The sequence below is a fragment of the Oncorhynchus keta genome, chromosome 7 (genome assembly GCF_023373465.1).
Source record: "Oncorhynchus keta strain PuntledgeMale-10-30-2019 chromosome 7, Oket_V2, whole genome shotgun sequence".
Taxonomy (NCBI): Eukaryota; Metazoa; Chordata; class Actinopteri; order Salmoniformes; family Salmonidae; genus Oncorhynchus; species Oncorhynchus keta.
This window is the reverse complement of record NC_068427.1, coordinates 12753306-12777648: the sequence shown is the minus strand read 5'-3', so window position 1 is coordinate 12777648 and position 24343 is coordinate 12753306. Positions and strand designations below refer to the sequence as shown.

The window sequence follows — 24343 nt, the reverse complement described above, 5'->3', positions numbered from 1 at the left end:
ACTCCATATAATAGCAGATCTGCAATGTGAGTCTTGTGTGTCACCTCTGTTGATGGTGATTTGCGAACCTAATGAATGGGGAGATTGTCCGTTGGATTCAGAATGTGAGCGTGCCACCGCGGGCTGTGGATACAGTTCCTAAAGGAACACAGTTGGTTTGTACAGTGCATGTGTGTGCGCTCAGTGAAGCCAGCACAGGGAGGGGCTTTGCAAGCAGGCTTTTGCTGCATTATTGCTCCCAGCATTTTCTCATGCACCGTGGTGTATTCCCAGCCTTGATTAGGTAGAACACAACATTGGAGGAGACAAAGAAAAGAACTGCATGATGTAGAGGAGGAACGAGCTCTGTTCTCTGGCTTGTGCTGTTAGAAGTGGAGTCTGCTTACATTAGCCACTGTGTTACAATACAGATGATGTTACCCTGTCCGGGTGGGTCTATTTTGGGATAGCTACAGTGTGAAATGAGACATCGGGATCCTTGTTCCTACAGAACATTCTATTTGTGTACTTGTGGTGCTGTGTGAAGTTGGTAATAGGATATTTGTCTTGTAATATTCTTAATTTGTGTGGTTTCCTCAAAAATGATTATCCTCCTTAATCTATATTGTATTCATTCGTTTTCAGATGTAGAGCTGCAGTGACATTTATGTTTCACAGACATAGGGCTGGAGGAGTATCACTGTGAAATCACTATTTGTGCTAGTATATCAGCATTTCCATGGAAACCACTTTGGCTATCAAAGAATAGCGCAGCATCCGCTGAGGGCTAAGAATACGAATGGTTTTTCAACAATGGGGAACTACTGAAAATAATGACAAAATAGACATACATTGTATGGGCCGGGCCATACCATTTGTAAAAATGGAACTCAAATGTCCATACTATGTTGTATTTCTCCTGAATTACATGGAGCATTGTCCAACTTCCCAGTTGGATACCAGTAGAAAAATAGGTATTAACCCTCTTATACCTTTTTACGTTTCCTCCGTTGATTATAGTCTACATAGAAAGGCTCAGGAGGTTACAGGAAACTGCTCAATGTCCTTGATATTTACGGTGTTTCATTTTCACACCGAATGACCCAAAAGGTGAATGAAAGTCTTTCAAGTTTTTCAATTATCTTGGCATTCAGGCAGTCTTTGATAAGTTGCAGTATCTGTGCACCTTTTGATGCTAAATGATAAGGTCAAGTAGCCATTCTGGACTGATTCAATATTTCATGAATGGAAATGCTGATCGGTTTGGATCAAAGTATGTAGAGTTTGTTGTGATCCATTCAAGTGACAATGGAACAGAGTGATTGGCGTCAACAGTATGAGTTGCCTACTGTACATGCAGCGGGCGCCTCACGTTGGACATTCCACAGTGCAAGGTACTGTAGTCGATGTTGAATCTCCTCCAGGTGCAAGCAGACCTATGTCATGGTAACTACCACACATGGTCAAAATAAAATGTAAAAGTCGATTTAACGTACAATTTTACGGCATCCGTCTGCAATAGGATTGTGAGTTTGCTTAACATTTTGGCATATAGATGAACAAACATGCATTTTTAAGTTAAATTGCATGTTCACTCAACTTTGTATTATAGGTTGAGTGAACAATGAACAGACAATTTAACTTGAGAATTTATTCTACCTTTCAGTATTACATACATCAGAAGGCCTTTCTTTGAGGGCCTAGTTGAAACTCCTGGTTAACAGGCCATATCAAGATTGCAAGTGCCATTATGCTGGCTTGCAAAGTGATGCATAATTCCTATTGGAATCCTGACAGAGTGAGGATATCTAACAATTTGAACTTTTAATCCCCTGCATTGAGTATGACTGCCAGGGTAGGGAAGGTTGATTATTGAGACGACCTATGTCATATAAACAGATTGGATTAGTTTAGAAAAATGTATTTAATTTATGTTAGTGTAGCATCAGATATTAATCAACTAAACACAGATATTGAAACAAACAATTCTGAAAATATGATCATATTTGATATGATAATGATGGGTATGGCTTTCAGTGGTTTTGAGCAAACGTACATTTGTAATTTGACTTGTCAACCTTGTTCAAATTCAGCTCACTTCGATCTGAGTTTGTTGATTCAACTACAATTGTAAGGCAACCAGCTGCAATATGATTACGTATTTGGTCAACATTTGGTCATATAACTGAACCAACAGCAGTGTTGCCTTCCAAAGGCACTCATGAATTTGTAATTCGACTCAACAAGTTTTTATACATTCAGCTCAAATTGAGCAAAAATTTTTGCTCACACATTGTTCACACATTACCTCAATTGCTTGTCCTTCGGAAGTCTTGTTTCCTTATTTCCGTGTCGAAAACAAAGAGGAGTCGGAGAGAGAAGCTGCCAGTCATTCTTCCCTAGCTCTGCTATCTATCTGTATGATAACGGTCTCTACAAAATGCAATTACTATCGTTTGTGTAATAACGCAAATAATTGCTACTAGATTACTGATGCAGACAGTGACTGGCTGAAGACCAAGTGATGTAACATGATTTGTGGGGGGGGGGGGTATAGCAAGTTCCAGAAAAACTGTGTTTGACAGTTACAAAAGTAAGACTTCTTAAAGTCAGTAGCCTAATTTGGCACTCAGTATCTGTGTAGTTGACTGATGAGCCTGCTCTTGTTTTGATTGGTTGAATTGCACCATCAGTCAGAGTTTAATGGCTGTCACTGGTGGCTGCTCTCCACTGGCCTCTCTTGTAGTCTTCTGCTGTGCAGTGGCATCGGGGAAGATGAGGGACTCAGAAAGGGGGCTGTATCCCGAATGGTGCCCTATTCCTAATGGCACCCTATTCCCTATCTAGTGCACTACTTTTAACAAGATCCCTACTTTATAGGGAATAGGGGGCCATTTCGGACACAACCAGGGTCTTTCCTCGGTCTCTGTGACACTGAAAGCTAGCTAAACACTCAGGTTCCTTTATTCAGCCAATAGCACTTTACAGCCCTCTGGGTGCTCCTCCCGGTCCTCTGGAAAATGTCCACTTTCTTTTATAAAAGGTATAACCATGTCACTCAAAATGTCCCCCTAAATACTACAAATCATGCCTCAGATTGGAACCCCTCTAAGGAGGAGCACTGAATGTGCAACGTTAACCATTTCACAAATCCCTGTTTGATTTTTACATGCATGCATCTTATGCGCACACACCCACACACATTCACGTGCGCACGCACACACCCACACACAATCAGACACTTTTTACAGGCATATTTAAATTGACTTCATATCCCAGAATAAGTAAGGCTGTAGTCAGGCTTTTTAAATTTCCCCTAAAATGTCATTAATACATTTTGAAGCCAGTGGATAATTTCAATCAGTAGCCGGTTGGATGCATTCATTGTGTTTCTGATGTACAACAGCAATTAAGTACAGTCACATAATGTTTTTAATTTTTCATATGGTGCTGTGGCCGGATACTAAAAGCCTGCTTTGGGCATTAACATCTCATTTCATTTTCACCCCATGTTGTTCTTTTGTGATACATTTTTTATTGAGTTGAACAACAGTCAGGCAGTGTTTTTATGAATACCATCACGAGGACAGGGCAGAAGAAACAATCTCAATTCGATGTCCTTTTTCTGTGGTCACTCAATCAAAGACAGCAGAATGAACTTCCTGAGGTAGACGTATCATGTAATCTGCAGCCTTTGCTACGGGGGGGGGGCAGCTGGGGATGTTGCAGCAGCTGGGAGTGTTGTGTTCTGTGACTCATTGCTAATTGACTGTGTTGAGGAGTACTGGCCAGACCGGCGGGGCCTAAGCTGGGCATTAAATCATGTGTTACCTTCCTTCCCTGTTGATTGTTGCAGTGGCGGAGACGGAGAGGAAGGCCATGAGCGGAATACTTAAGAGACGGTTTGAGGAGGTGTCCTCCTCGCCGTGCTCCTCGTTGCGGGAGTCTGATTACGAGGTCTCCTGCAGCGAGAGCGGGGACAGCAGCGACAGTGTCAACCCCTCGGCCTCGGGTACCTTCACCCGTGAGTCACCTGGCTCCCACACACACAAGCACACACACACATGCACATACACACACACTGCTCTCTCCCCTACAGTCAACGAAACACTCAAAACACTACAAAACACTCATTGATATGCTCAACACTGACACAGTGTCGAAAGAACAAACAAATAGCTACATTCAGTGTTCATATTGTACATTAGTGAAAGAGACATTCATTTTTTTAATGAAGCATGTGTCATTCTGATGTTACTAATCCATCATAATGTTGCTTTTGTAATGGATGTTGAGTGGGTTAGAAAACCTATTGTCAATAATGACTTGTGATGACTGATATTCTGAGTTCTGAAGCCAAAATCAACCCATGGCCAGTAGGAATATAATTCCGATAACACAGTTGAAGAGGAAAGAAAAAAAGCTGGATCAATCTGTGTGCTTTAACCCTGAAATCGGCCACATATTTTTATGTGTGGGGGGGGGCATTTTGACCCCAAACTGGTAATGATTGCAAAGAGACACTCTCTGTCAAGCAGTAACACTTTAGATTTTATTAGGTTTTTGTAAAACAAGTAAATGGTTTAATTTCTCAAAAATAATTCAGGTTTAAAAAATCTCACATGTATAGTCAAATTTGATGTTTGAAAACATACGTTTTTGTATGTTTACCATGCTATGAACAGATTTTGATCAATTTCTTTCATAGCCACTTCATAGCCACTGAACAAAGTGTGTGCTTCTGTGATGCTCAGAGGCTGAGAAATTGGTGACTGAGCTAATCTGACATAACGGTAGGACCTAAAATGGCCACCAATATGGGCAATATATGGGCCTATTGATTTTTTTTATAGTGGCTGCCACGCCCCCCCATGGGCCAAATCTGGGGTGGCTCCATATCCATATATTTTCAGGGTACACACTGTACACTATATATACAAAAGTATGTGGACACCCCTTAAAGTTAGTGGATTTGGCTATTTCAACCACACCCGTTGCTGACATGTGTATAAAATCAATCACATATCCATGCAATCTCCATAGACAGAAATTGGCAGTAGAATGGCCTTACTGAAGAGCTCAGTAATTGCAGCTATTGGTGTGGCTGTTGGTGTGTCAGCCTCTCTAAGAATCTCTCAGTCGAGTGAACCTGTTCTCCGCTCCACAGCTACTTATTGGAAAGGCTACAGCCAGTTTGGCAGGCACCACTGATGGCGCCGCTGATAAAAAGAACTGTGTATTAGATGACCTGTATCTTTCTATGAGCAGATACGATGTTATTCATAGGAAAAATTTGGTGGATGATTCCTCAGGGGACAGATCTATGTTGCGTTTGGTGACAGATGCATAGGAGGACCAGGAGGACGCTACTCTCAGCTCTAGTCTGCACTATGCAGCACAACACATGGCTCCCCCAGCTTCTCCCCACTAAAGAGGTGCCACTATGTATCAGGCTTGCTCCTGAGATGTACAGTAGCATTGTCTCCTGGGGAATACAGAACAAACCTGTCTTGGGTCACGTTAGTGTTGAAGAAATAACCCAGCTCCTCTCCTGGTGTGATTGCTTTTAGTGAAGCATCCTTGGAATTGTGAGGTCTTTGAAAAGGGCTACTATGTATGCTCAAAGATACATTTTTAGAAATGGTTGAGGCAACCCTCATCGGATATGGACAAGAAAACGGAAGAAATACAGAGAAATATACAACTATGTTAGGTATTGCAAGCTTTAGAAACAAAGACAGCCACACACTCCGTATGTATAACCTCCCAGTAATTTATTGGGTAAAAAAAACACCAACGTTTCGACATCACTGTGCCTTCTTCAGGGTGCAAAACCATGAAAACCATGTGGATACCCGAAACAACAACTTATAAACCTTTTTTCAAGACAATAAAGAAAAATTCCAATCGTGAAGCCCAGACTGGTATTGCCATGTTGTTAATGAAGACATTGCCCTTATGGCACAGAGTGGAGAGCTGCACCAACCAGATGGTCCCCATTTGTCCTGTTTGTCTGACCTCAAGTGACCGCTGGGAAAGTGACTCTACATCCAGGCCTGGGAGGGGGATTGTTTATGCTCTCCCCCCCTCCCTCCCTCCCTCCCTCCCTCCCTCCCTCCCTCCCAAGAACAGTGTCCTTGTTCTTGTATGCTGTAATGATGGTTAAATTTAGCTTTATGTCATACTGGTGGTTCCACCACGTGGAACTGGTTCATCTTTCATTCATGTATGAACAAATAACCCTGTTTCCCCCTGTTATTCATGTATGAGTAGGCCAGCTTTCACTGCTTTTTAACGTTCCTTTTAACCATCCACTTCTTGTGTTGTCATTTGGTCCTCTAGCTGACTCCATACTGAAGCGAGAGAAGCGTGTGAGGACGAGGAGGGTGCACTTTGAGAACGTGACGGTGTACTACTTCAGCCGGCGCCAGGGTTTCACCAGTGTGCCCAGTCAGGGAGGCAGTACGCTGGGCATGTCCAACAGACACAGCTGTGTCAGGCAGTTCTCCCTGGGAGAGTTTGCCCTGGAGCAGGAGAGGATCCACAGAGACATGCTCCGAGATCATCTGAAGGAGGAGAAGATCAACTCCATTAAACTCAAGGTATTGAAGGAAAAGGAAGCTACTGAGCTAATGAAATGTACTGCACACAGGGAGATGATATAATGCATCGTGATAAACAGACGGTACTCCATGCACAGTTTTGACATAGCATATCCTCGTAGAAATCCAGAACGTGTTTTCAACGGCTAACTCTGTATCCTCTTTTGAGATGCAGCATGGCATTTGTTTCGGGCTGGTTGCTTACTCTTCAAACCGGACTGAATTTGATCCCCTCTCGTTCGTTTTCAGCTGACTAAGAACGGTACAGTGGAGTCGGAGGAGGCCAACACGCTCACGGCTGAGGACATCTCTGACGATGACATTGATCTGGAAAACACGGAGGTGGACGAGTACTTCTTCCTCCAGCCCCTCACCACGAAGAAGCGTCGGGCTCTGCTGCGGACCTCGGGGGTGAAGAAAATTGACGTGGAGGAGAAGCACGAGCTGCGGGCCATCCGGTTGTCCAGGGAGGACTGTGGCTGTGACTGCAGAGTGTTCTGTGACCCAGAGACATGTGCGTGCAGCGTAGCAGGAATCAAATGTCAGGTAAATCTCTGGGTAGAGTCTGACCCAGACATACTGACACTGATGTATCGTTAAGTGATCAAATATTTTAGACGCTGTAGATGAAAGCACTCCATTATTGAAAAAGCATTATATAATTACAGTTTCTTATCTGATATTGCCAAAAGGATTACACTAATGTATTTATTACATGCAAACTGCAGAATATATGGTCATATAACCCAATGTGGTCCAATCTACAGGTGGACCGCATGTCTTTTCCCTGTGGCTGTACCAAGGAGGGGTGTAGCAACGCGGCCGGCCGGGTGGAATTTAACCCCATCCGTGTACGAACCCACTTCCTGCACACCATCATGAAGCTAGAGCTGGAGAAAAGCCGCGAGCAGCAGCAGGCCTCCCCTGCCAATGGTTACCATGGCGAAAGCAACGGCCACAGCCACGGCAACCCGCTGGTCCAGACCCAACATAGTCTGGAGTACTCTCTGACAGACCCAACACTTCAACAGTCTGCCATCATGCACCTCCAGACAGCTGACAACATGGAAGAGCCTCTAGATGATGAGGATGAGGACGATGAAGAGAATGAGGAGGATGAGGAGGACGAAGAGGACAACAGCAGTTTATGCAGCGGACTGTCTGACTCCAGCACTCAGAGCTTGGCTAACAGTGACTCTGAGGAAGAGGAGGAGGATGAGGAGGAGAAGTCGGAGGACTTTGAGGATGGTGTGAGCACGCCGCCTGTGTCCCACACAGAGGTTGTTCCCCTGTCCTCTGTGTTGTGTTACTCTGATGGCACCTTGCCACAGGACAACCACATTGAAAAGCACATGAATGGAAACTCTTATTTACTCAGCTCCCAAGCCGAGTATTATCAGCAGGAGAACCCCAGTGCTGTTACCTCTGCCAACGGGACGGCCAGCCAACCCAATGAAACTTACGGGGAGGCCTTATCATTCCCACACCCAGTTAGCACTAGCAACGGGGCCATGCCACAAGGACCATTCAACATGGCCGACAAGGCAGAGCACTACACAGACTACCCCCACCAGGCTGAGGAACAGTACACCAATCAACACTTTACCCTGACCAACGGCAGAGCAGCAACCACTGGCATGGGCTGCTGCACACCTGACCTGGAAAACAACATGGTCCAATCTAAAGGAACATTCCCTGAGCAGCCTGGGGGCATTAGCCAGATGGAGTTCCACAACAACTACCTGAACAATAAGAGCTCCCAGGAAGGCTACGGTAGTAATGGGAAGTGTTTTGTAGCAGAGCAGCCAAAGGAAGTGTCTAGTGCTCATGATTTGTTTGAAGGGCCTTCTCTAGCAGACAGTACAAAGACACCTGCATTAGCAGAGAATCTCCCCCAGGTCGCACCAGTTTAGTTGGCCTAGCTTGCCTGTCTGTAGACTTCATGTTGTGTCTTTTCTTAATGAACGACCCACTGGGCACAGTTCAATGTCAACTAACGTGAATTCAATGTGAAATCAACAACAAATGTTACCGTGTCACTGGATTTAGGTTAAAAGCTAGGTGAAAGAAAATACTAAATGCCCTTACATTGATAATTTTTTGCAAATCCAATCAGTTTTCGACATTGATTCAATGTCATCGCATAGATTTTTGGGTTGAAATGACGTGGAAACAACATTGATTCAACCAGTTTTTGGCCCGTGGGAAGGCTGACCAAGTGTTGAAGATCTTTATGGCCTTTAATGGGAACTAAACTTTCCAAGTAATTCGCAAGACCATACATTACATTGACATTACTTAGCTGCAGGTTCCATGATGAGAAACATTTCTAATGAACCCGCTGATTTCTAGTATTCTAAAGTGCAAGATGGAATCAGTCAACAAAAACTGAACGCTATAAGCCTGTGCATTGTATCTCGTAATTTTAAAGGTAAAGTTTTAAGCATATATTGTAAGTGGGACTTTTCTATGTCTGTGTCAAATGTGCAAAACAAATATTGTCACAGTTTATTTATTGGTTCTGAAGTATGTGTATACTTATGTTTTGATAACTATAAATGCATGTTCTTTTGGGTCTTTCAATGGCATTTACGAGAAATTGACCATGGTCAATTTGGGTTGATAAAATCTGTCTCAATGTACTGTACAAACTTGTAAATCCACGCTTTTATATGGTCTGGAAAAGCTTGAAACAGACTACCACTTGTATTTATTTATTTTGAATTATAATGCCAAGAGCATCATTTCATTGGAAACATTCAAGTGTTTAGACTACGAGTGTAGTACTTTGACAGCTCTCAAAGACCATATACAGCTATCAAATATATGGGAACAACAGGACAATAATATGATCAGTAAATCATATTTTATGGGGCTTTAATTTAAAAATAAACATGTCATTATAAAAAAATACAAAACTGGGGACAACATAGGTATTGCTGAGTTGGACAGGGAAATGATATCAAGTACATATTTACACAAACGTTCCACTCTCTTATGACAACTGACAGTAAATACCTGAAGAGATTGGTTGTACAGACGAGAACGTTATGGTGTGACACAATTATTGAAGTGTGAAGAGCAATAATAACAGGGCATTTCGAAGGTTTTAATGAAAGCCATGTCATACTCTTGAGAGCCACATCAGGCATTTGAGGTCGGACAATCAAGCAAGCCGACGATTCATATCAGCGCCAAGTTAGAGAATGACAGATCAGCCTGGGAGAAAAGACATTGGGAGAAAAGGCCATTGAACGGAATGCCATTGAACGTAAGGCCATTGAACGGAATGCTCCAGATTTTGTATTGCTACAACTGTATTAAAACGTTAGGGACAGCCTTTACAATGAAATACCAACATTCCCTCTCCATAAAATGAGTGGGCAGCCCTGCATGTATCCCTGTCTAAGTCTGTACCTTGTCTCTATTCAACCAACACTACTTGATTTGTGATTCTGCACCTGACTGAAACACAAAATAATGTTACCTCACCTCATTGGCAAACAAAGTGTATCCAGTTGTCAGCCAATCAGTGCTAATGTTATGGACTGTACAGTATCAGTGCCAAAGCATTTAAGGGAAGGCAAGATACAGTAACATTGCATCCAATTGAGTAATTCTGCTGTGTTTATGATTTCCAGTATTTATTATGAATGCTATATTGAAATGTGTATTTATTGTGCTTTACTGAACTGTCTGTATTGGATAAAAACATGTTTCTGTCTAAAATGTTGCTCGTTTCATGATGGTTGTGAGTCGTACAGCTCCATGTGCCTGATTTCCTTATATCGCTTACTATAATGTGAAACAGAATACTTTTTGTATGGAATGGTATAAATGTTTCAATGTGTGTTTGGTTTCTTAACGTTAGATAAAGCCAAAATGTTATGCAATTTTTTTGTTGCGTTTTTGCTTTAACAATACATGACCTTTAAATAAAATGAAACCATGTGTTGTTTTTCTTTATACGTTTAGCTTGAACAACCCAGTAAGGATGGGTCAAGGATGAATTCCTTTGTGCACAGCGCCCTCTCCCGTTGAACATAAGAAATGGTGGAGAATGGTACTCATGCCATACAGCATAGGTGTGAAACTCATTCCACGGAGGGCCTGGCATCCACAGGTTTCACACCCTTGTACTTGATTGATGAATGAAGGTCACTAATTACTAATTAGACCATGGTGCTTGCCTACGGAGCTGTGAGGGGAACGGCACCTCAGTACCTCCAGGCTCTGATCAGGCCCTACACCCAAACAAGGGCACTGCGTTCATCCACCTCTGGCCTGCTCGCCTCCCTACCACTGAGGAAGTACAGTTCCCGCTCAGCCCAGTCAAAACTGTTCGCTGCTCTGGCTCCCCAATGGTGGAACAAACTCCCTCACGACGCCAGGACAGCGGAGTCAATCACCACCTTCCGGAGACACCTGAAACCCCACCTCTTTAAGGAATACCTAGGATAGGATAAGTAATCCTTCTCACCCCCCCTTTAATATTTAGATGCACTATTGTAAAGTGACTGTTCCACTGGATGTCATAAGGTGAATGCACCAATTTGTAAGTCGCTCTGGATAAGAGCGTCTGCTAAATGACTTAAATGTAATGTAAAAATGTAATTACTAATGATCTCATCTCACCATCTCGGGCTTAATTGAAAAGAAAACAGACACTAGGCCCTCCATGGAACGAGTTCGACACCCCTGCCGTATTCAGTCATTGTACTCATTACAGAGTTCCTTTTACTAAAATGGAAAACCTCAAGGATCCAAACATAAAAGGCACACGGTTCTAATTTATTGACAGACTGCAATAGACCCATCTGTTTATCAGTCCCAGACATATTCAAATAGTCAACAAAATTCTAACATTCCATTGTCAGTCAGCATTCTCCCATCGATTCGTATAAACTAGCCAACACCCTTGCATCGAAACACTGACGTTTGTGTGATTACTGGGAGCTCTGAGACTTGACTCAAAAAAATACAATCATACATTCCATGTTGTAAACCAAGTTAACATTTTTCCCTTTCTTTCTACAGATCCCATTTAAGCCTACATATACATTTTCCAATCCCCATGAACATACAAAAACATGTACATTCATTTAATTAAAGAAAATTATTTTACAAAATGTTGTCAAATATAGAAAAATACATTCCAAAGAACTATGCATGTTAAGATGTGTCAACCTTAAATTATTCCCTAAAACCCTGACATCTAAAACTTTATTCGATTTTTGATAAAAAGTTGGCAGGGCCCAATCAATCTAGCGAATTCCTGTAAAGAGAGATTTCAAAGAAAAAAAAAGAAAAAAAAACTATTTCATTGCAGTTAAACTTGAAAATCAACCAGATTGTACACAACAGGTCATTTTCAAATACCACAGCAGTGACTGGATTTGTGTTTAAAAATGCTATGGTGATAAAGTCTCAAAAAGGTTAACCGTATACATGATTAAAACACCTTTGAACTCCCCAGCCAAGCAATAGAAAATTATTTATCTTGCAAATACCGGACGATTATGAATTAGAGGTGCCAAATAAAACTACATGACTCAAGCCCTTGGTTAAAATGCCACTTTGGACACATATTTGATCAGAATTAGCTGTTCATAAAGTGAGAGGCACTGTTTGGACAAACATATAGACATCATTCTCAATCTGCTTGTGAGGAAAACCAGCTGGAGGAGAGGGGAATCAGACCCTCTAGTAGTGGTAATGGAGGATGCATATCTAGTGGTTTCCTGTCACATCTGATAGATTAGTTCACATAATAAAAATAGGCAGTAGTGGTAGATGTTGAATAACCTATAATAATCTATTTTAAAAAGTGTGTTTCCCCGTATACTTCTTAGCCAGTAGTTCTGAAAGTAGAGCTTACAAGCCAAAAATGATCCCAGAAAATTGCATACATCACATATGTGTCCCACGTAATTTCTCACGCCGAGGGACTGAACCTCATTGGCTGGAACTCAAATTGCTAGGGGGCTGGCCCACGTGGGGGAAAATGTAAGGAAAATGGCACTGCACCGCTTCCAGTAAATGGATTTGTGGCTAATTGAGGTAAGAAAGTAATTCTCCTCATAGATTGTTCTGGAGCATGTCTTTAATAGAAAAGAAGAAAAAAAAAAACCTTGATTAGTCTTTGGTGTATAACATCGAAGTTATTCAGTTTGTGCAAGAGGCAAGTGCACTACTGCATTATTTGACAGTCCATTGTTGTTGGTTTTCACATTTATATTAATAAATTATTCAGTGTGGGCAATAAAGAACAAACCTTGGTAATTAAATAAAATGTAATGTTGATTTCCCGCCGAAGTACACACTATAAAAAATAAAAAAAACGTATTCTTCAAAGAAATCTCTCTTCATTCAGTATCCATCCAAAGTCTTTCCACAGTCCTAGCTATCTCCGTCAATCTACAGAGAGCATTTGGCGTGTAAGACAAGAAAAACAATTCCTTTACACAAATCATGATTTTTTTTTTAAAAGGAGTAAAACAAACAGTCTTTATCAGTTTGAACGCTTCCTTCCCGAGGTCACGTTCTCCTCAAATCGCAAACTTTCCAGCAGCAGTTCTTCTACGTATAAAAATAAATACAAATTCAACTTCGATAATAAAACGTAACAAAAATGTACGCCAATTGCTACTTGTTCTAATGGTCCTAGGATACCAAGGCACACATCGTCCACCATGTGTGTCCTGTAGTCAGACGTAGAGCCACAGCTGGTATCTGTCTGAGGGGTTACAGGCCACCAACGAGGGGTGCTCATGACGAGCACTCAGACACAGGTTCCATCCTGGGATGTAGAATAACTGGTTCTACAGAGAGGAGAAACAGATTAGTCACCAACATCCTCAGTAGGAAATCACTGACATCCACTTCTATGGTGAAGATGATGCAAGAGAACAAGGCAAACGCCCAACAACTTCATAATAGTTGACAGTTAAAAAAAGAAAAACAGGCTTTCAAGTAGAAATGTTGACTGAGCCCATTAGGATAGAAATGTGGGTATTTGGTCTCACCTCCCTTAACTCCCACTTCTGTTCTGCTCCTACAAACGTATTGCGGCCTTTATACTGGCAGTCTTCCAGCTTCACAGCTCCATCAGTCCCATGCAAACACAACTCCTTCTGAATGTTGTGCCGGATCTCATGATGGGTCGAGTACTCAAAATACTGAGGGAATCACAAAAAACACCAGAAGTAATCGTTTTGATTTTGAAAGTGACCGAGAAAGTACTTAGCATTCCCTTCATGACTGAACCCAGTCCCTTCATTCCCTTCCCTCTGACCTGGTTTCCTCCGAGGCCGTGGCATGGATACAAGATCAGCGGTTTCCCTCCCTCGTTGTTCTCCCCTGCATCCAGACACGAGTCTTTACCTAAATTTTTCACCTGGAAGCACAAGGAAAGTGATTTCAGTCAGACACACAAGCTGTTCAAACAAGCCCAGCCACCTCCCAACCTTAGGTAGTGTGGAGCTACACTCTCTCCCCTGGCCTACCCTGGAGCTCTCCTCGGAGCCCTCTGGAGATGCTAAGTGGAAACCCACTATTGCCAGAAAGCTCTCTGTGGTCTGGAAAGAGTCTGGGAGAGGGGGGACTTACCGAGCCAAAGTGGAGCGGGTTGAGATCAGGCATGAAGACCTCTGGATACACATTTTTCAAATACCAGGAGAAGCTCTTGCACTGCAGCCGCTCCCGGAGGTCCACACGACGCCCGACGTCTCCGAAGGCCCTCTGTGGAAACAATTCCAGGCAGCAGCCATTAAAGAGGGGTGGGGGGTGGTGGGGGGAGGGGGAACTTTCCTCATTACTCACACTGCCCAGGCTTTGGACTGGGAGGAAAAAGTCAATTTCCACATCCCCACAGTCAGTCCAGTGCTGGAGCTCCATGGTTGATGGGTGACTGCTTGAAGACAGCACCATGTATGGCAGAGTTTCAGGCTGCCCGATCTCGTTTCAAGTAATTGGCACACACAAAAACCAAAAAAAAGACAGACTTTTCCCTCTCTTTGCTTCATTTAAATTCATTCATGCCATCAACGTTTCGAACGAACGCATGCAGACATTGCTCAGCCATTGATTTGCCTATTGCCAGCACAAACGCAGAGTATTCCAAGGAACAGAGAGCTTCTCCGGGCAGATCTTTAGTAGCGAGAGCATTCGAGAGAGATAATGACGCGGATGCTGTAAGCCACCGTGTGCGACGATAACGTCTGTAGCTGTGCTCCTTGAAGCGGTTGGAGACACAGGGGGGTGTTTGAAGGCAGCAGGAGAGGGCCTCTTGGCCTGCTTCACTCCGAGGTACGCAACTACACATGGCCTGAGGGGGGACTGTTTATGGCGTGGAGATGAGAAAACCTGATACAGCAGCACTACGAATCCCCGTCATTTAACAGACTCTGTTGCCTACAAAGGCTCCCCTTCCTGCCTGTTAACAACTCTAAAACACCTAATAGCCTGGAGGCCAGCAGAAGTTTTTTTTAGAAGGATACTATTCATTTCACGTCACATAGTGACACAGTTCTACGGTGCATACCAGGGACCTCAGGGGAATGGGTTTGTACATTCAACTGTGTTCAGACGATACATAACCAAAAGATGATCTTTGTTTAAGGGGTCAGTGCTCTAAAATGAGTCACTCTGGGGAGAGAGAGAGAGGTGGTCCCTGCCTCTATAACGAGTCTCTCTGGGGAACATGACACCAAAGCTACAAGATGAGATTAACATTTTCTTTAAGAATTTATGAAGACTATTTCCAAAACACTAATCGCATACTTTTTTATTTTTAATCACATCAGTCTGTGGCTGCCCAAACTTGTCCTACGAGGGGGATAAGAAGTGGTCTGCAGTCAGAATGAGAACATTCATATGTCCATGTGGGATATAGCACAGGGCAAACATTCCAGAGCAAACTGCTAAAACATAACGTTAGGGAATAGATTAAGTGTTTTTGAACTCCTGTCCCATTTCTCGGGATATCAACCTGCCTAGCTGGGTTTAAAACGTACAACAATGTCACTCAGAAATACCACATACGTCTTTGGCCAACTGGGCGGCTTGCTGGTTGCGCCGGTAGAAGATTTCCTTGTAGTCGTCCATCCAGACCTCGGCCAGCCGCACCTGGTTGCGTGCGATGACCTGGGTGCCCTTGGGGAAGGTGTGGGGGCTCTTGGTGCGGAACACGTGACCCACGATGGAGCAAGGGATGATTTCGAGCTGACCGCCACACTGCCACACCTACAGACAAGACAGAGGCAACACACCCAACACTGTTAGTCATACTTGGTAACCGGTTGGTTCGGTTCTACTGCTCAATACAAAGATATAAAGAATGAATCACAAAAAAAAAGGAAAAAAAAGGTAGCAGCGATGACACTAACACAAGGTGTTTTCTAACTAGAAAGCCAAGTGAATCAGCTCATACTCTGAAAGACATTTCAATATTCTCGCCGCCCCAGATTTCCATTTGTTCATCATAGCTTCCGATGAGATAGAAGTAGTCCTTGGAGATAGAGAAGAGTCCCCCAGCAAAAGTCGGTGTCCTGTGGGTTAAAAGATATCCACTGAATAGAAGGTCCCGATAAGTTTGTTTACACACAGTTGAAAAATAGACCATTCACAACCAGTTATCAAGGTAGATAGACGGGAGGTGTTTGTCATGTCAGTATTTCCTCCTGAAAAATAGGCATTCAATCATTCACATAGTTCTTCTCACTTAATAGGATAGGTCTCATCCTTCCTCCGTTGTTTCTCGTGGTCCGGTAGACTCTCCCAGCCGAAGGACAGGCCCCAGTCGAAGTTACCACGGTTGTGGTTCTGCCCGTACGGCGAGGGCTTCATAAACTCAAAAGTGTTGAGGTCAATGGTAGTGATGTCAGGACTCACTACTGCAGTGTAGTTCTCTGCTATCCTGGCCAGTAGAGGCTCAAGCCAGCCACTGAAGCATTCACCTGTTGGATACGCATTCACCACCAGCATTAAAATAGAACCACTACATAACATAGCATTTTAAAATACTTAAATACTACATTGGCACGGAACATAGAAGACTGTTGTATAAACAACTCAATTTAATTAACACCGATTTGATATTTTTCCCTGGCCAACCCAAAGCAGGCTGCCACCCCAAAAAAAAATGTTACATTCGAATACTCATACTGTTCTGTGGTTTTCCTGCCATGCCCGAAACAGCATCTGCATAGTGCTAGTATTCTGGGGTGTAGGTGTCTAAAAAGGCAGAGCTGTTCTGGTTGTTCCAGCCTGATGACTCAGTTGTTTGATGTCTGTGCTGGGGTGTGGGTGTGGGTGTGCATGTACTAACAGTGAGCGTCGAGGAAGGTGAGGATGTCTCCGGTTGCCACCGAGGCTCCCAGTAGCCGAGCGGTGATCAGGCCCTTTCTCTCCCGCTGCCGCACCACATGCACGATGTGCAGCCGCTTCAAATATTCATCCAACTCCTCTTTCAAGGCGTCTGTGAAAAGGAAATGAGCCCACAGCATTGGACCATGCAGATCTAGAACAGACAGTCAAGATACAGTAATGGACCTTGTAACACTTTCTGGGAGAGTTGGCCTCTACCTCAACTTCCCCCCCCAATATGGAAGCTTGCACTACATACAGAGAGAGAGAGAGACACCATGGCTAGCTGCCAAGTTTGCCTGATCAGTTCCTAGCCTTATCCTATTGGGCCAGGGAAATAGCTTTAGTACAGATGTCTAATAGCAGGCTATTCCCAACAAACGACAGAGGGCTTTGAGTGTCACTCAGTTGGGCTGCATTCCCTGCTCCCTCGTCTTTTTACCCACAGACTCGTTTCTCCCTCAGCCTAGGGCCTGTTTACAAGAGAAAACAGACATATTTCTCCATACTGCCACGGACTAGCTAGCCCCTCTTAGGAAAGTATTCACTAGCAGTGCTGCTTCCTGCTATAACCCCCTTCACAAGAAGCCGGGGCTCCAGCCTGCACATTTCATGGCACACCAGCGGGCCGCCCAGCAGGCCGACTGAAATCAATTCCAAGTGAAAACAAGGTGGTCCTGCCGTCTGCCTGGCTGGCCAGTTAGTTCCTTACCGTCCACACTGGCATCGTCCACCAGGATGATCTCCTTGAGGAAGATGGCAGGGGAGGTGTGGAGGACGCTGTACACCGTCCTCAGCAGAGTAGTCCAGCCTTCATTGTGAAACACAATGATCACGCTGGTGGTCAGCAAAGGGGGACAGCGCTTGAACGTTTGCTCGATACATCTGCAAAAGAGCATTAAAACGTTTTTTTTTTTTTTTTTTAAGGTATTTTTGGGTCCCTGAGAGGCCTTTCAGTGCAGGACTGTGGTTGAAACATCTGAAGTCTTCCCCTAAAGGGGTGTCTGTTTCAGTTGTTTCATTGGGATGTGAGACTCCCTTTGAAATGCCAACCGCATCAGACAGTCTGAATCTGTGTAAATTACCCCATTAAAAATAGGAACATGGACAGACTTGTTTAATTAGCCAAACAAAACGAAGCTGTTTCTTGACCCAGACACATTTACTGGGCACACATGCTGAAACAATGTTTCAGACAGAGAAACTCAGCCTGTGGTTAAAGTGAAATTTTCCTCAATAACTCAAAGAAAATATCAAAGACTTGGAGTAAAAACGGTCATTTCTGTTGTAGACACATTATGGTCATCTCCTTCCTTCTGTGGTCATTCAGTATGAGACTTTGGTTTCATATTGAGCCACTGAGACAAGACATAAAAGCATACTGAATTCTTCAATAGAGAAGCTGTTCTATCGAACACCACTAGATGGTGCTGCTATGTGATGAGGAGAAACCCCACTTTAGATGTTTGCATCATATTAGGATGTTTTACAAAATATACCCTATAATGACAGAATTTCATCATAAAACAGGGCCACCAACCCCAAGATTGACTCTACATTTTTTTACATGGCTACGTAGCCGAAGCATATGGCACTGAGACAATACATTTTAGACAGTGGTGTAAAGTACTTAAGTAAAAATACTTTGAAGTACGATGTAAGTAGTTTTTTTGGGTATCTGTACTTCACTATTTATATTAATTTATATTTTTGACAGCATTCCTGACAGAACTATGCACTTTTGACTCCTATATATTCTTCCCTGACAACAAAAAGTACTTACATCTCTAATGCTCAGGCAGGACAGAATTATGGTCCAATTTACCCACCTATAAATATAACGCTTTGTCCTCCCTACTGCCTCTGATCTGGTAGACTCACTAAACATAAATGCTGCGTTTGTAAATTGGCAGTGTGCAAATCTGTCTATAATTATTATTATATATTTTTTTTTAATTGTGTTGTCTGGTTTGCTTAATATAAGGGATTTGATGGATTCTCTCAAATACATACAGCTGAAGTTGGAAGTTTACATGCTCTTAGATTAGAGTCATTAAAACTTGTTTTTCAACCACTCCACTCTTCTTGTTAACAAACTATAGTTTTGGCAAGTCGGTTAGGACATCTACTTTGTGCATGACAAGTAATTTTTCCAACAATTGTTTACAGACCATTGTAATTCACTGTATCACAATTCCAGTGGTCAGAAGTTTACATACACTAAGTTGACTGTGCCTTTAACCAGCTTGGAAAATTCCAGAAAATTATGTCATGGCTTTAGAAGCTTCTGATAGGCTAATTGACATAATTTGAGTCAAATGGAGGTGTACCTGTGGATGTATTAAGGCCTACCTTCAAAATCTGTGCCTCTTTGCTTGACATCATGGGAAAAGAATCAAAAGAAATCAGCTAAGACCTCGGGAAAAAAAATTGTAGACCTCCACAAGTCTGGTTCATCCTTGGGGGCAATTTCCAAACGCCTGAAGGTACCACATTCATCTGTACAAACAATAGTACGCCAGTAAACACACCATGGGACCACGCAGCAATCATACCGCTCAGGAAGGAGACGCGTTCTGTCTCCTAGAGATGAACGTACTTTGGTGTGAAAAGTGCAAATCAATCCCAGAACAGCAGCAAAGCACCTTGTGAAGATGCTGGAGAAAACGGGTATAAAAGTATCTATATCCAAAGTAAAATGAGTCCTATATTGACATAACCTGAAAGGCCGCTCACCAAGGAATAAGCCACTGCTCCAAAAAAGACAGACTACGGTTTGCAACTGCACATTGGGACAAAGATCGTACTTTTTGGAGAAGTGTCCTGAGGCCTGATGAAACAAAAATAGAACTGTTTGGCCATAAAGACCATTGTTATGTTTGGAGGAAAAAGGGGAATGCTTGCAAGCCGAAGAACATCATTCCAATCGTGAAGCATGGGAGTGGCAGCATCATGTTGTGGGAGGGACTGTCCCTGCTGCAGGAGGGACTGGTGCGCTTCACAAAATCAATTGTATCATGAGGTAGGAAAATTATGTGGATATATTGAAGCAACATCAAGACATCAGTCAGGAAGTTAAAGCTTGGTCACAAATGGGTATTCTAAATGGACAATGACCCCAAGAATACTTCCAAAGTTGTGGCAAAATGGCTTAAGGACAACAAAGTCAAGGTATTGGAGTGGCCATCACAAAGCCCTGACCTTAATCCTATAGAACATTTGTGGACAGAAATGAAAAAGCATGTACAAGCAAGCAATGTTACCAAATACTAATCGAGTGTATGTAAACTTCTGATCCACTGGGAATGTGATGAAATAAATGATTCTCTCTCCTATTATTCTGACATCTCACATTCTTAAAATAAAGTGGTGATCCTAACTGACCTAAGACAGGGAATTTTTACTCAAATTAAAATCTCAGGAATTGTGGAAAACAGTTTAAATGTATTTGGCTAAGGTGTATGTTTACCTTTATTTTACTAGGCAAGTCCGTTAACAACAAATTCTTATTTTCAATGACTGCCTTGGAACAGTGGGTTAACTGCCTGTTCAGGGGCAGAACGACAGATTTTGTACCTTGTCAGCTCGGGGATTTGAACTTGCAACCTTTCGGTTACTAGTCCAATGCTCTAACCACTAGGCTACCCTGCAACCCCAAATGTAAACTTCCGACTTCATACATATATCCAGATACTTTTAGTCATGTAGTATTTTACTTGGTGACTAGAGTCATTTTCTATTAAGATATCTTTACTTGAACTCAAGTATGACAATTGGGTACTTTTTTCCACCACAGAATTTAGAGCATGGATATGGAAACAACTGTGATAAGAGCACAAATACAGCCAGTCAATTATGGAGAGACAACATACTCTGGTGGTCTGGTATCAGGACCCAGGTCACGGCTGAGAGAAATGCGGTCACTGGCGTAGAGGTTAAAACAGTGTTTCTCCTCTCCCCGGTCCTTCTCCTTCTGTTCAGCAGGGCTCAGTTTATCTGTGTGAAAGGGCTTCCCAGAGGCCCCGGGGCTGTTGGGGTCCTGAGGTGGACGCTCCAGGGCTGGCCTCAGCTCAGCAGCCGTGTAGGTCCCTGGCAAACAGGAGAAGTCCCCTGCATTGTCATGCTGACGCACTGGGGCTTTGATCTGCATTTTTGGCATGGCGTCCCTAAAGTTATTGACAGCACCCATCACCATGCCCAGCATGGCATCCCGTTTGACAGCCATCTCCTTCAGCCAGGGCTCTTCTAGGGAGGGACTTTGGCTTACTACCTCACGTTGTATTAGGAAGAGAAATGTGACAAAAATAAGGGCCACTATCACCAGTTTTAAGGGGTGTAAACGCCTTCTGAGAACTCTGCGGAGACCACTCATTCTTCTGGAGATGTGTGGGGTAGATAGCTTTGAGACAGTACTTCACCTACCAGTCAGTTGCACCACCAGAGGAGGTAACCTTAAAAAGAACAAATGTGTCAAATTAACAAGAGGTAAAAAGCAGGATCACAAAACTCAGTCTCACATGAACGGAAAACACGTATTTCTTCAAAGCTGAGAACAGACTGAAGTTCTATGCCACTTTGAATTATGACCATACACAAGCAGGAATGTAACAAGATTTGCGATTGTTTTTCTCCACAACTTACTGTCCAACAAAAGAGTTGGAAAACGTGCTACTATACAGCAGTCTAGTAAACGACAGGAATGACCAGGCTACTATAAAAATGATCTCGTCATAGTCCTGCATTTTCACACTCTTTTCGGGAAAATGATATGACTTACCGGGACGTTACATAAAAAGGATGGGAAATGGACTCCAAATGATTGATTTAAAAGTCCATCAAGTTTTATCGAGCATATCGCTAAATGAGAATCATCTTCGAGATAACGTGGAATTCCAGAGTAATTGTTGGCCAAAAAGAACACAGTTGTGCAGCGTTTCTCAACCTTTGCAAACTACTTCCGTCTCGTTGGATCCAGGTGCGCTCCTTTCAGGTAGAGGGTGGAACCCTTATATTTGGCACGCGTGCGTAGAGCGGATCTCCCTTTGTCAAAGCCCTAAAGTCATCCCATTTGTTACATTAGTGAAACACTGCAAAACAGTGGCTTAAAAATGATGAATTTGTCATTTGGCGCATGAAGTATGAGTCTATTTGTGTCAGTTGCAAACGTCACTTTGATTTACTTCAGCTGCAAAGTTATAACTCGCTGTGCCCAGTTTGGTTAAATCCAATTTTTAAAAAGTGTCATCTTGCAGAGTAACTTTGTCTCATGCACTATTGGAAATAGTCTACACCGGGATATGTCTGATCATATAATGGTATCAATTCTTAAAATCATGGATTTGTTCAGCAAGTCATTCATTGAGACTGTTGCTGGGTTACACATATCGGATGAACGTATCCTATACCTCTCTGCAACCAATCAGGCCAGAAGAATAATGGGTCACTTACAGAATACGGGTTAGCCTATACTGCAGAAATAAGTTAGGACAATTTTTTGGTTTTTTTAACAGATCAACATCGGGCATGAGCTATGTTAGATTGTGTACACGTGTTGCATTATAGTAAGCATAATACAATTCGAACTCGAACTGTTTATCAGAATTGCCAAATATTCAAGCAAGGGCGCTCAAGCGCATCTGTTACAAAGTATCATACAGTAGGCTAACCTAAGAAAGCTATAGAACTCCTCAGATGGTAAAGAGCATTACACGACAGGCAAATCCGTTTAATGTTACGGGTTTACAGTAGAATCAAAGTCCAACCTTGCATTTAATTATTATTATTAATTTTTATCTCAAGGCTTAAGGAAAGGAATGACTGAACATCTGCCACTCACCGAACATGTTGGACCCTCTGAGACATATCCCAACATATTCCTGTTTGCCAAGTCAGCCCTGGCAGATGGTATTCGTAAAGTGTTCGATGCTTAAGGTGGTAAAGATAAGACGTGGACACCGTAGACATTCGGAGGATGAATACTCCGGTGCGCAGTAGGAGTCTTGTCAAGTAGGTTCAACGAGGGACACAATTCACAGTGACTGTTCTCCTATCCTTCTTGGTACATAGCCTACAGATCACAAGCTCCCCGAGTTGTGGAAGTGACTTTTTCATTTGCAGGACTAGTCCGTCTCTATTTTATATTATATTTGATATAGGCGAATAGCTTATGCGAATAATAGGCAAGTCTCAGTGATTCGGAAATTATTCATACCCTTAGATTTTTCCACATTATGTTATGTTACAGCCATATTCTAAAATTGATAAAATATATGTTTTCCCCCTCATCAATCTACACACAGTGCCCGATGTCAAAGCAAAAACAGGTTTAGATTTTTTTGCAAATGTATTAAAAATAAGAAACGGAAATATCAAATTTCAATATGTATTCAGACCAGTCGTCTTGGGTGTGACACTTCTCCCATTCTTCTCTACAAATCCTCTCAAGCTCTGTCAGGTTGGATGTTGAGCATCGCTGCACAGCTATTTTCAGGTCCTTCCAGAGACATTCAATCCAGTTCAAGTCCGGGCTCTGGCTGGGCCACTCAAGGACATTCAGAGACTTATCCCGAAGCCACTCCTGCGTTGTCTTGGCTGTGTGCTTAGGGTCGTTGTCTGTTGGAAGGTGAACCGTTGTCCCAGTCTGAGATCATTAGCAGGTTTTCATCAAGGATCTCTCTGTACTTTGCTCCTTTAATCTTTCCCTTGATCCTGACTAGTATCCCAGTCCCTGCTGTTGAAATACATCCACACAGCATGATGCTGCCACCACCATGCTTCACCGTAGGGATTGTGCTAGTTTTTCTCCATACAGGACGCTTGGCAGTCAGGCCAAAGTGTTCAATCTTGGTTTCATCAGACCAGAGAATCTTGTTTCTCATGGTCTGAGAGTGCTTTAGGTGCCTTTTGGCAAACTCCAAGCTGGCTGTCATGTGCCTTTTACTGGGGAGTGGCTTCTGTCTGGCCACTCTACCATAAAGGCCTGATTGTTGGAGTGTTCCAGAGATGGTTGTCCTTCTGGAAGGTTCTCCCATCTCCACAGAGGAACTCTGGAGCTTTGTCAGAGTGACTATCAGGTTCTTGGTCAATTTCCGACGAAGGCTCTTCTCCCCCGATTGCTCAGTTTGGCCAGGCGGCCAGCTCTAGGAAGGGTCTTGGTGGTTCCAAACTTCTTACATTTAAGATTGATGGAGGCCACTGTGTTCTTGGGGACCTTCAATGCTGCAGAAATGTTTTTGTACCCTTCCCCAGATCTGTGCCTCGACACAATCCTGTCTCTGAGCTCTATGGACAATTCCTTCGACCTCATGGATTGGTTTTTGCTCTGACATGCACTGTCAACTGTGGGACCTTATATAGACAGGTGTGACTTTCCAAATCATGTCCCATCAATTTAATTT

The 24343-nt window shown here is 43.0% G+C and overlaps 2 protein-coding genes across 4 annotated transcripts in view; one reads left to right on the top strand and one right to left on the bottom strand.

Annotated features, from left to right (window-relative positions):
• csrnp3 (cysteine-serine-rich nuclear protein 3) overlaps positions 1-11060 on the top strand; it is a 70364-nt gene extending 59304 nt beyond the window's left edge. For both annotated transcript variants that reach the window (XM_035773349.2, XM_035773352.2), the window contains 4 exons: positions 3836-4003; positions 6322-6581; positions 6831-7127; positions 7349-11060. In XM_035773349.2, the coding sequence (XP_035629242.1) occupies positions 3859-4003; positions 6322-6581; positions 6831-7127; positions 7349-8494 (1848 nt within the window). In that variant the 5' untranslated portion in view covers positions 3836-3858 and the 3' untranslated portion in view covers positions 8495-11060. The remainder of the gene's footprint in view (positions 1-3835; positions 4004-6321; positions 6582-6830; positions 7128-7348) is intronic.
• A 291-nt stretch (positions 11061-11351) lies between these two features.
• galnt3 (UDP-N-acetyl-alpha-D-galactosamine:polypeptide N-acetylgalactosaminyltransferase 3 (GalNAc-T3)) lies at positions 11352-23001 on the bottom strand. 2 transcript variants are annotated; one of them, XM_052521989.1, is made up of 11 exons: positions 22783-23001; positions 20819-21397; positions 17659-17831; positions 16909-17058; positions 16303-16537; positions 16012-16129; positions 15624-15824; positions 14190-14321; positions 13876-13977; positions 13607-13759; positions 11352-13402 (listed from the first exon to the last, which is right to left on the bottom strand). In XM_052521989.1, exons 2-11 carry the CDS (start codon positions 21316-21318, stop codon positions 13289-13291), a joined length of 1878 nt encoding a protein of 625 aa, XP_052377949.1. In that variant the 5' UTR covers positions 21319-21397; positions 22783-23001; the 3' UTR covers positions 11352-13288. The 2 variants fall into 2 exon arrangements, with proteins under 2 accessions (XP_052377949.1, XP_035629241.1); XM_035773348.2 differs by lacking the exon at positions 22783-23001 and adding an exon at positions 21724-21951.
• Positions 23002-24343: the final 1342 nt, after the last annotated feature.

Bases quoted from the DNA above. Each gene is read 5' to 3' on its own strand.
- galnt3 (XM_052521989.1), bottom strand. From the start codon at position 21,318: ATGAGTGGTCTCCGCAGAGTTCTCAGAAGGCGTTTACACCCCTTAAAA. The intron at 16,130-16,302 runs GTGAGAAGAACT...TTTAACCCACAG, and splicing joins GATGAGACCTATCCTATTAA to GACACCGACTTTTGCTGGGG. The intron at 13,760-13,875 runs GTCAGAGGGAAG...TGATTCCCTCAG, and splicing joins ACGGCCTCGGAGGAAACCAG to TATTTTGAGTACTCGACCCA.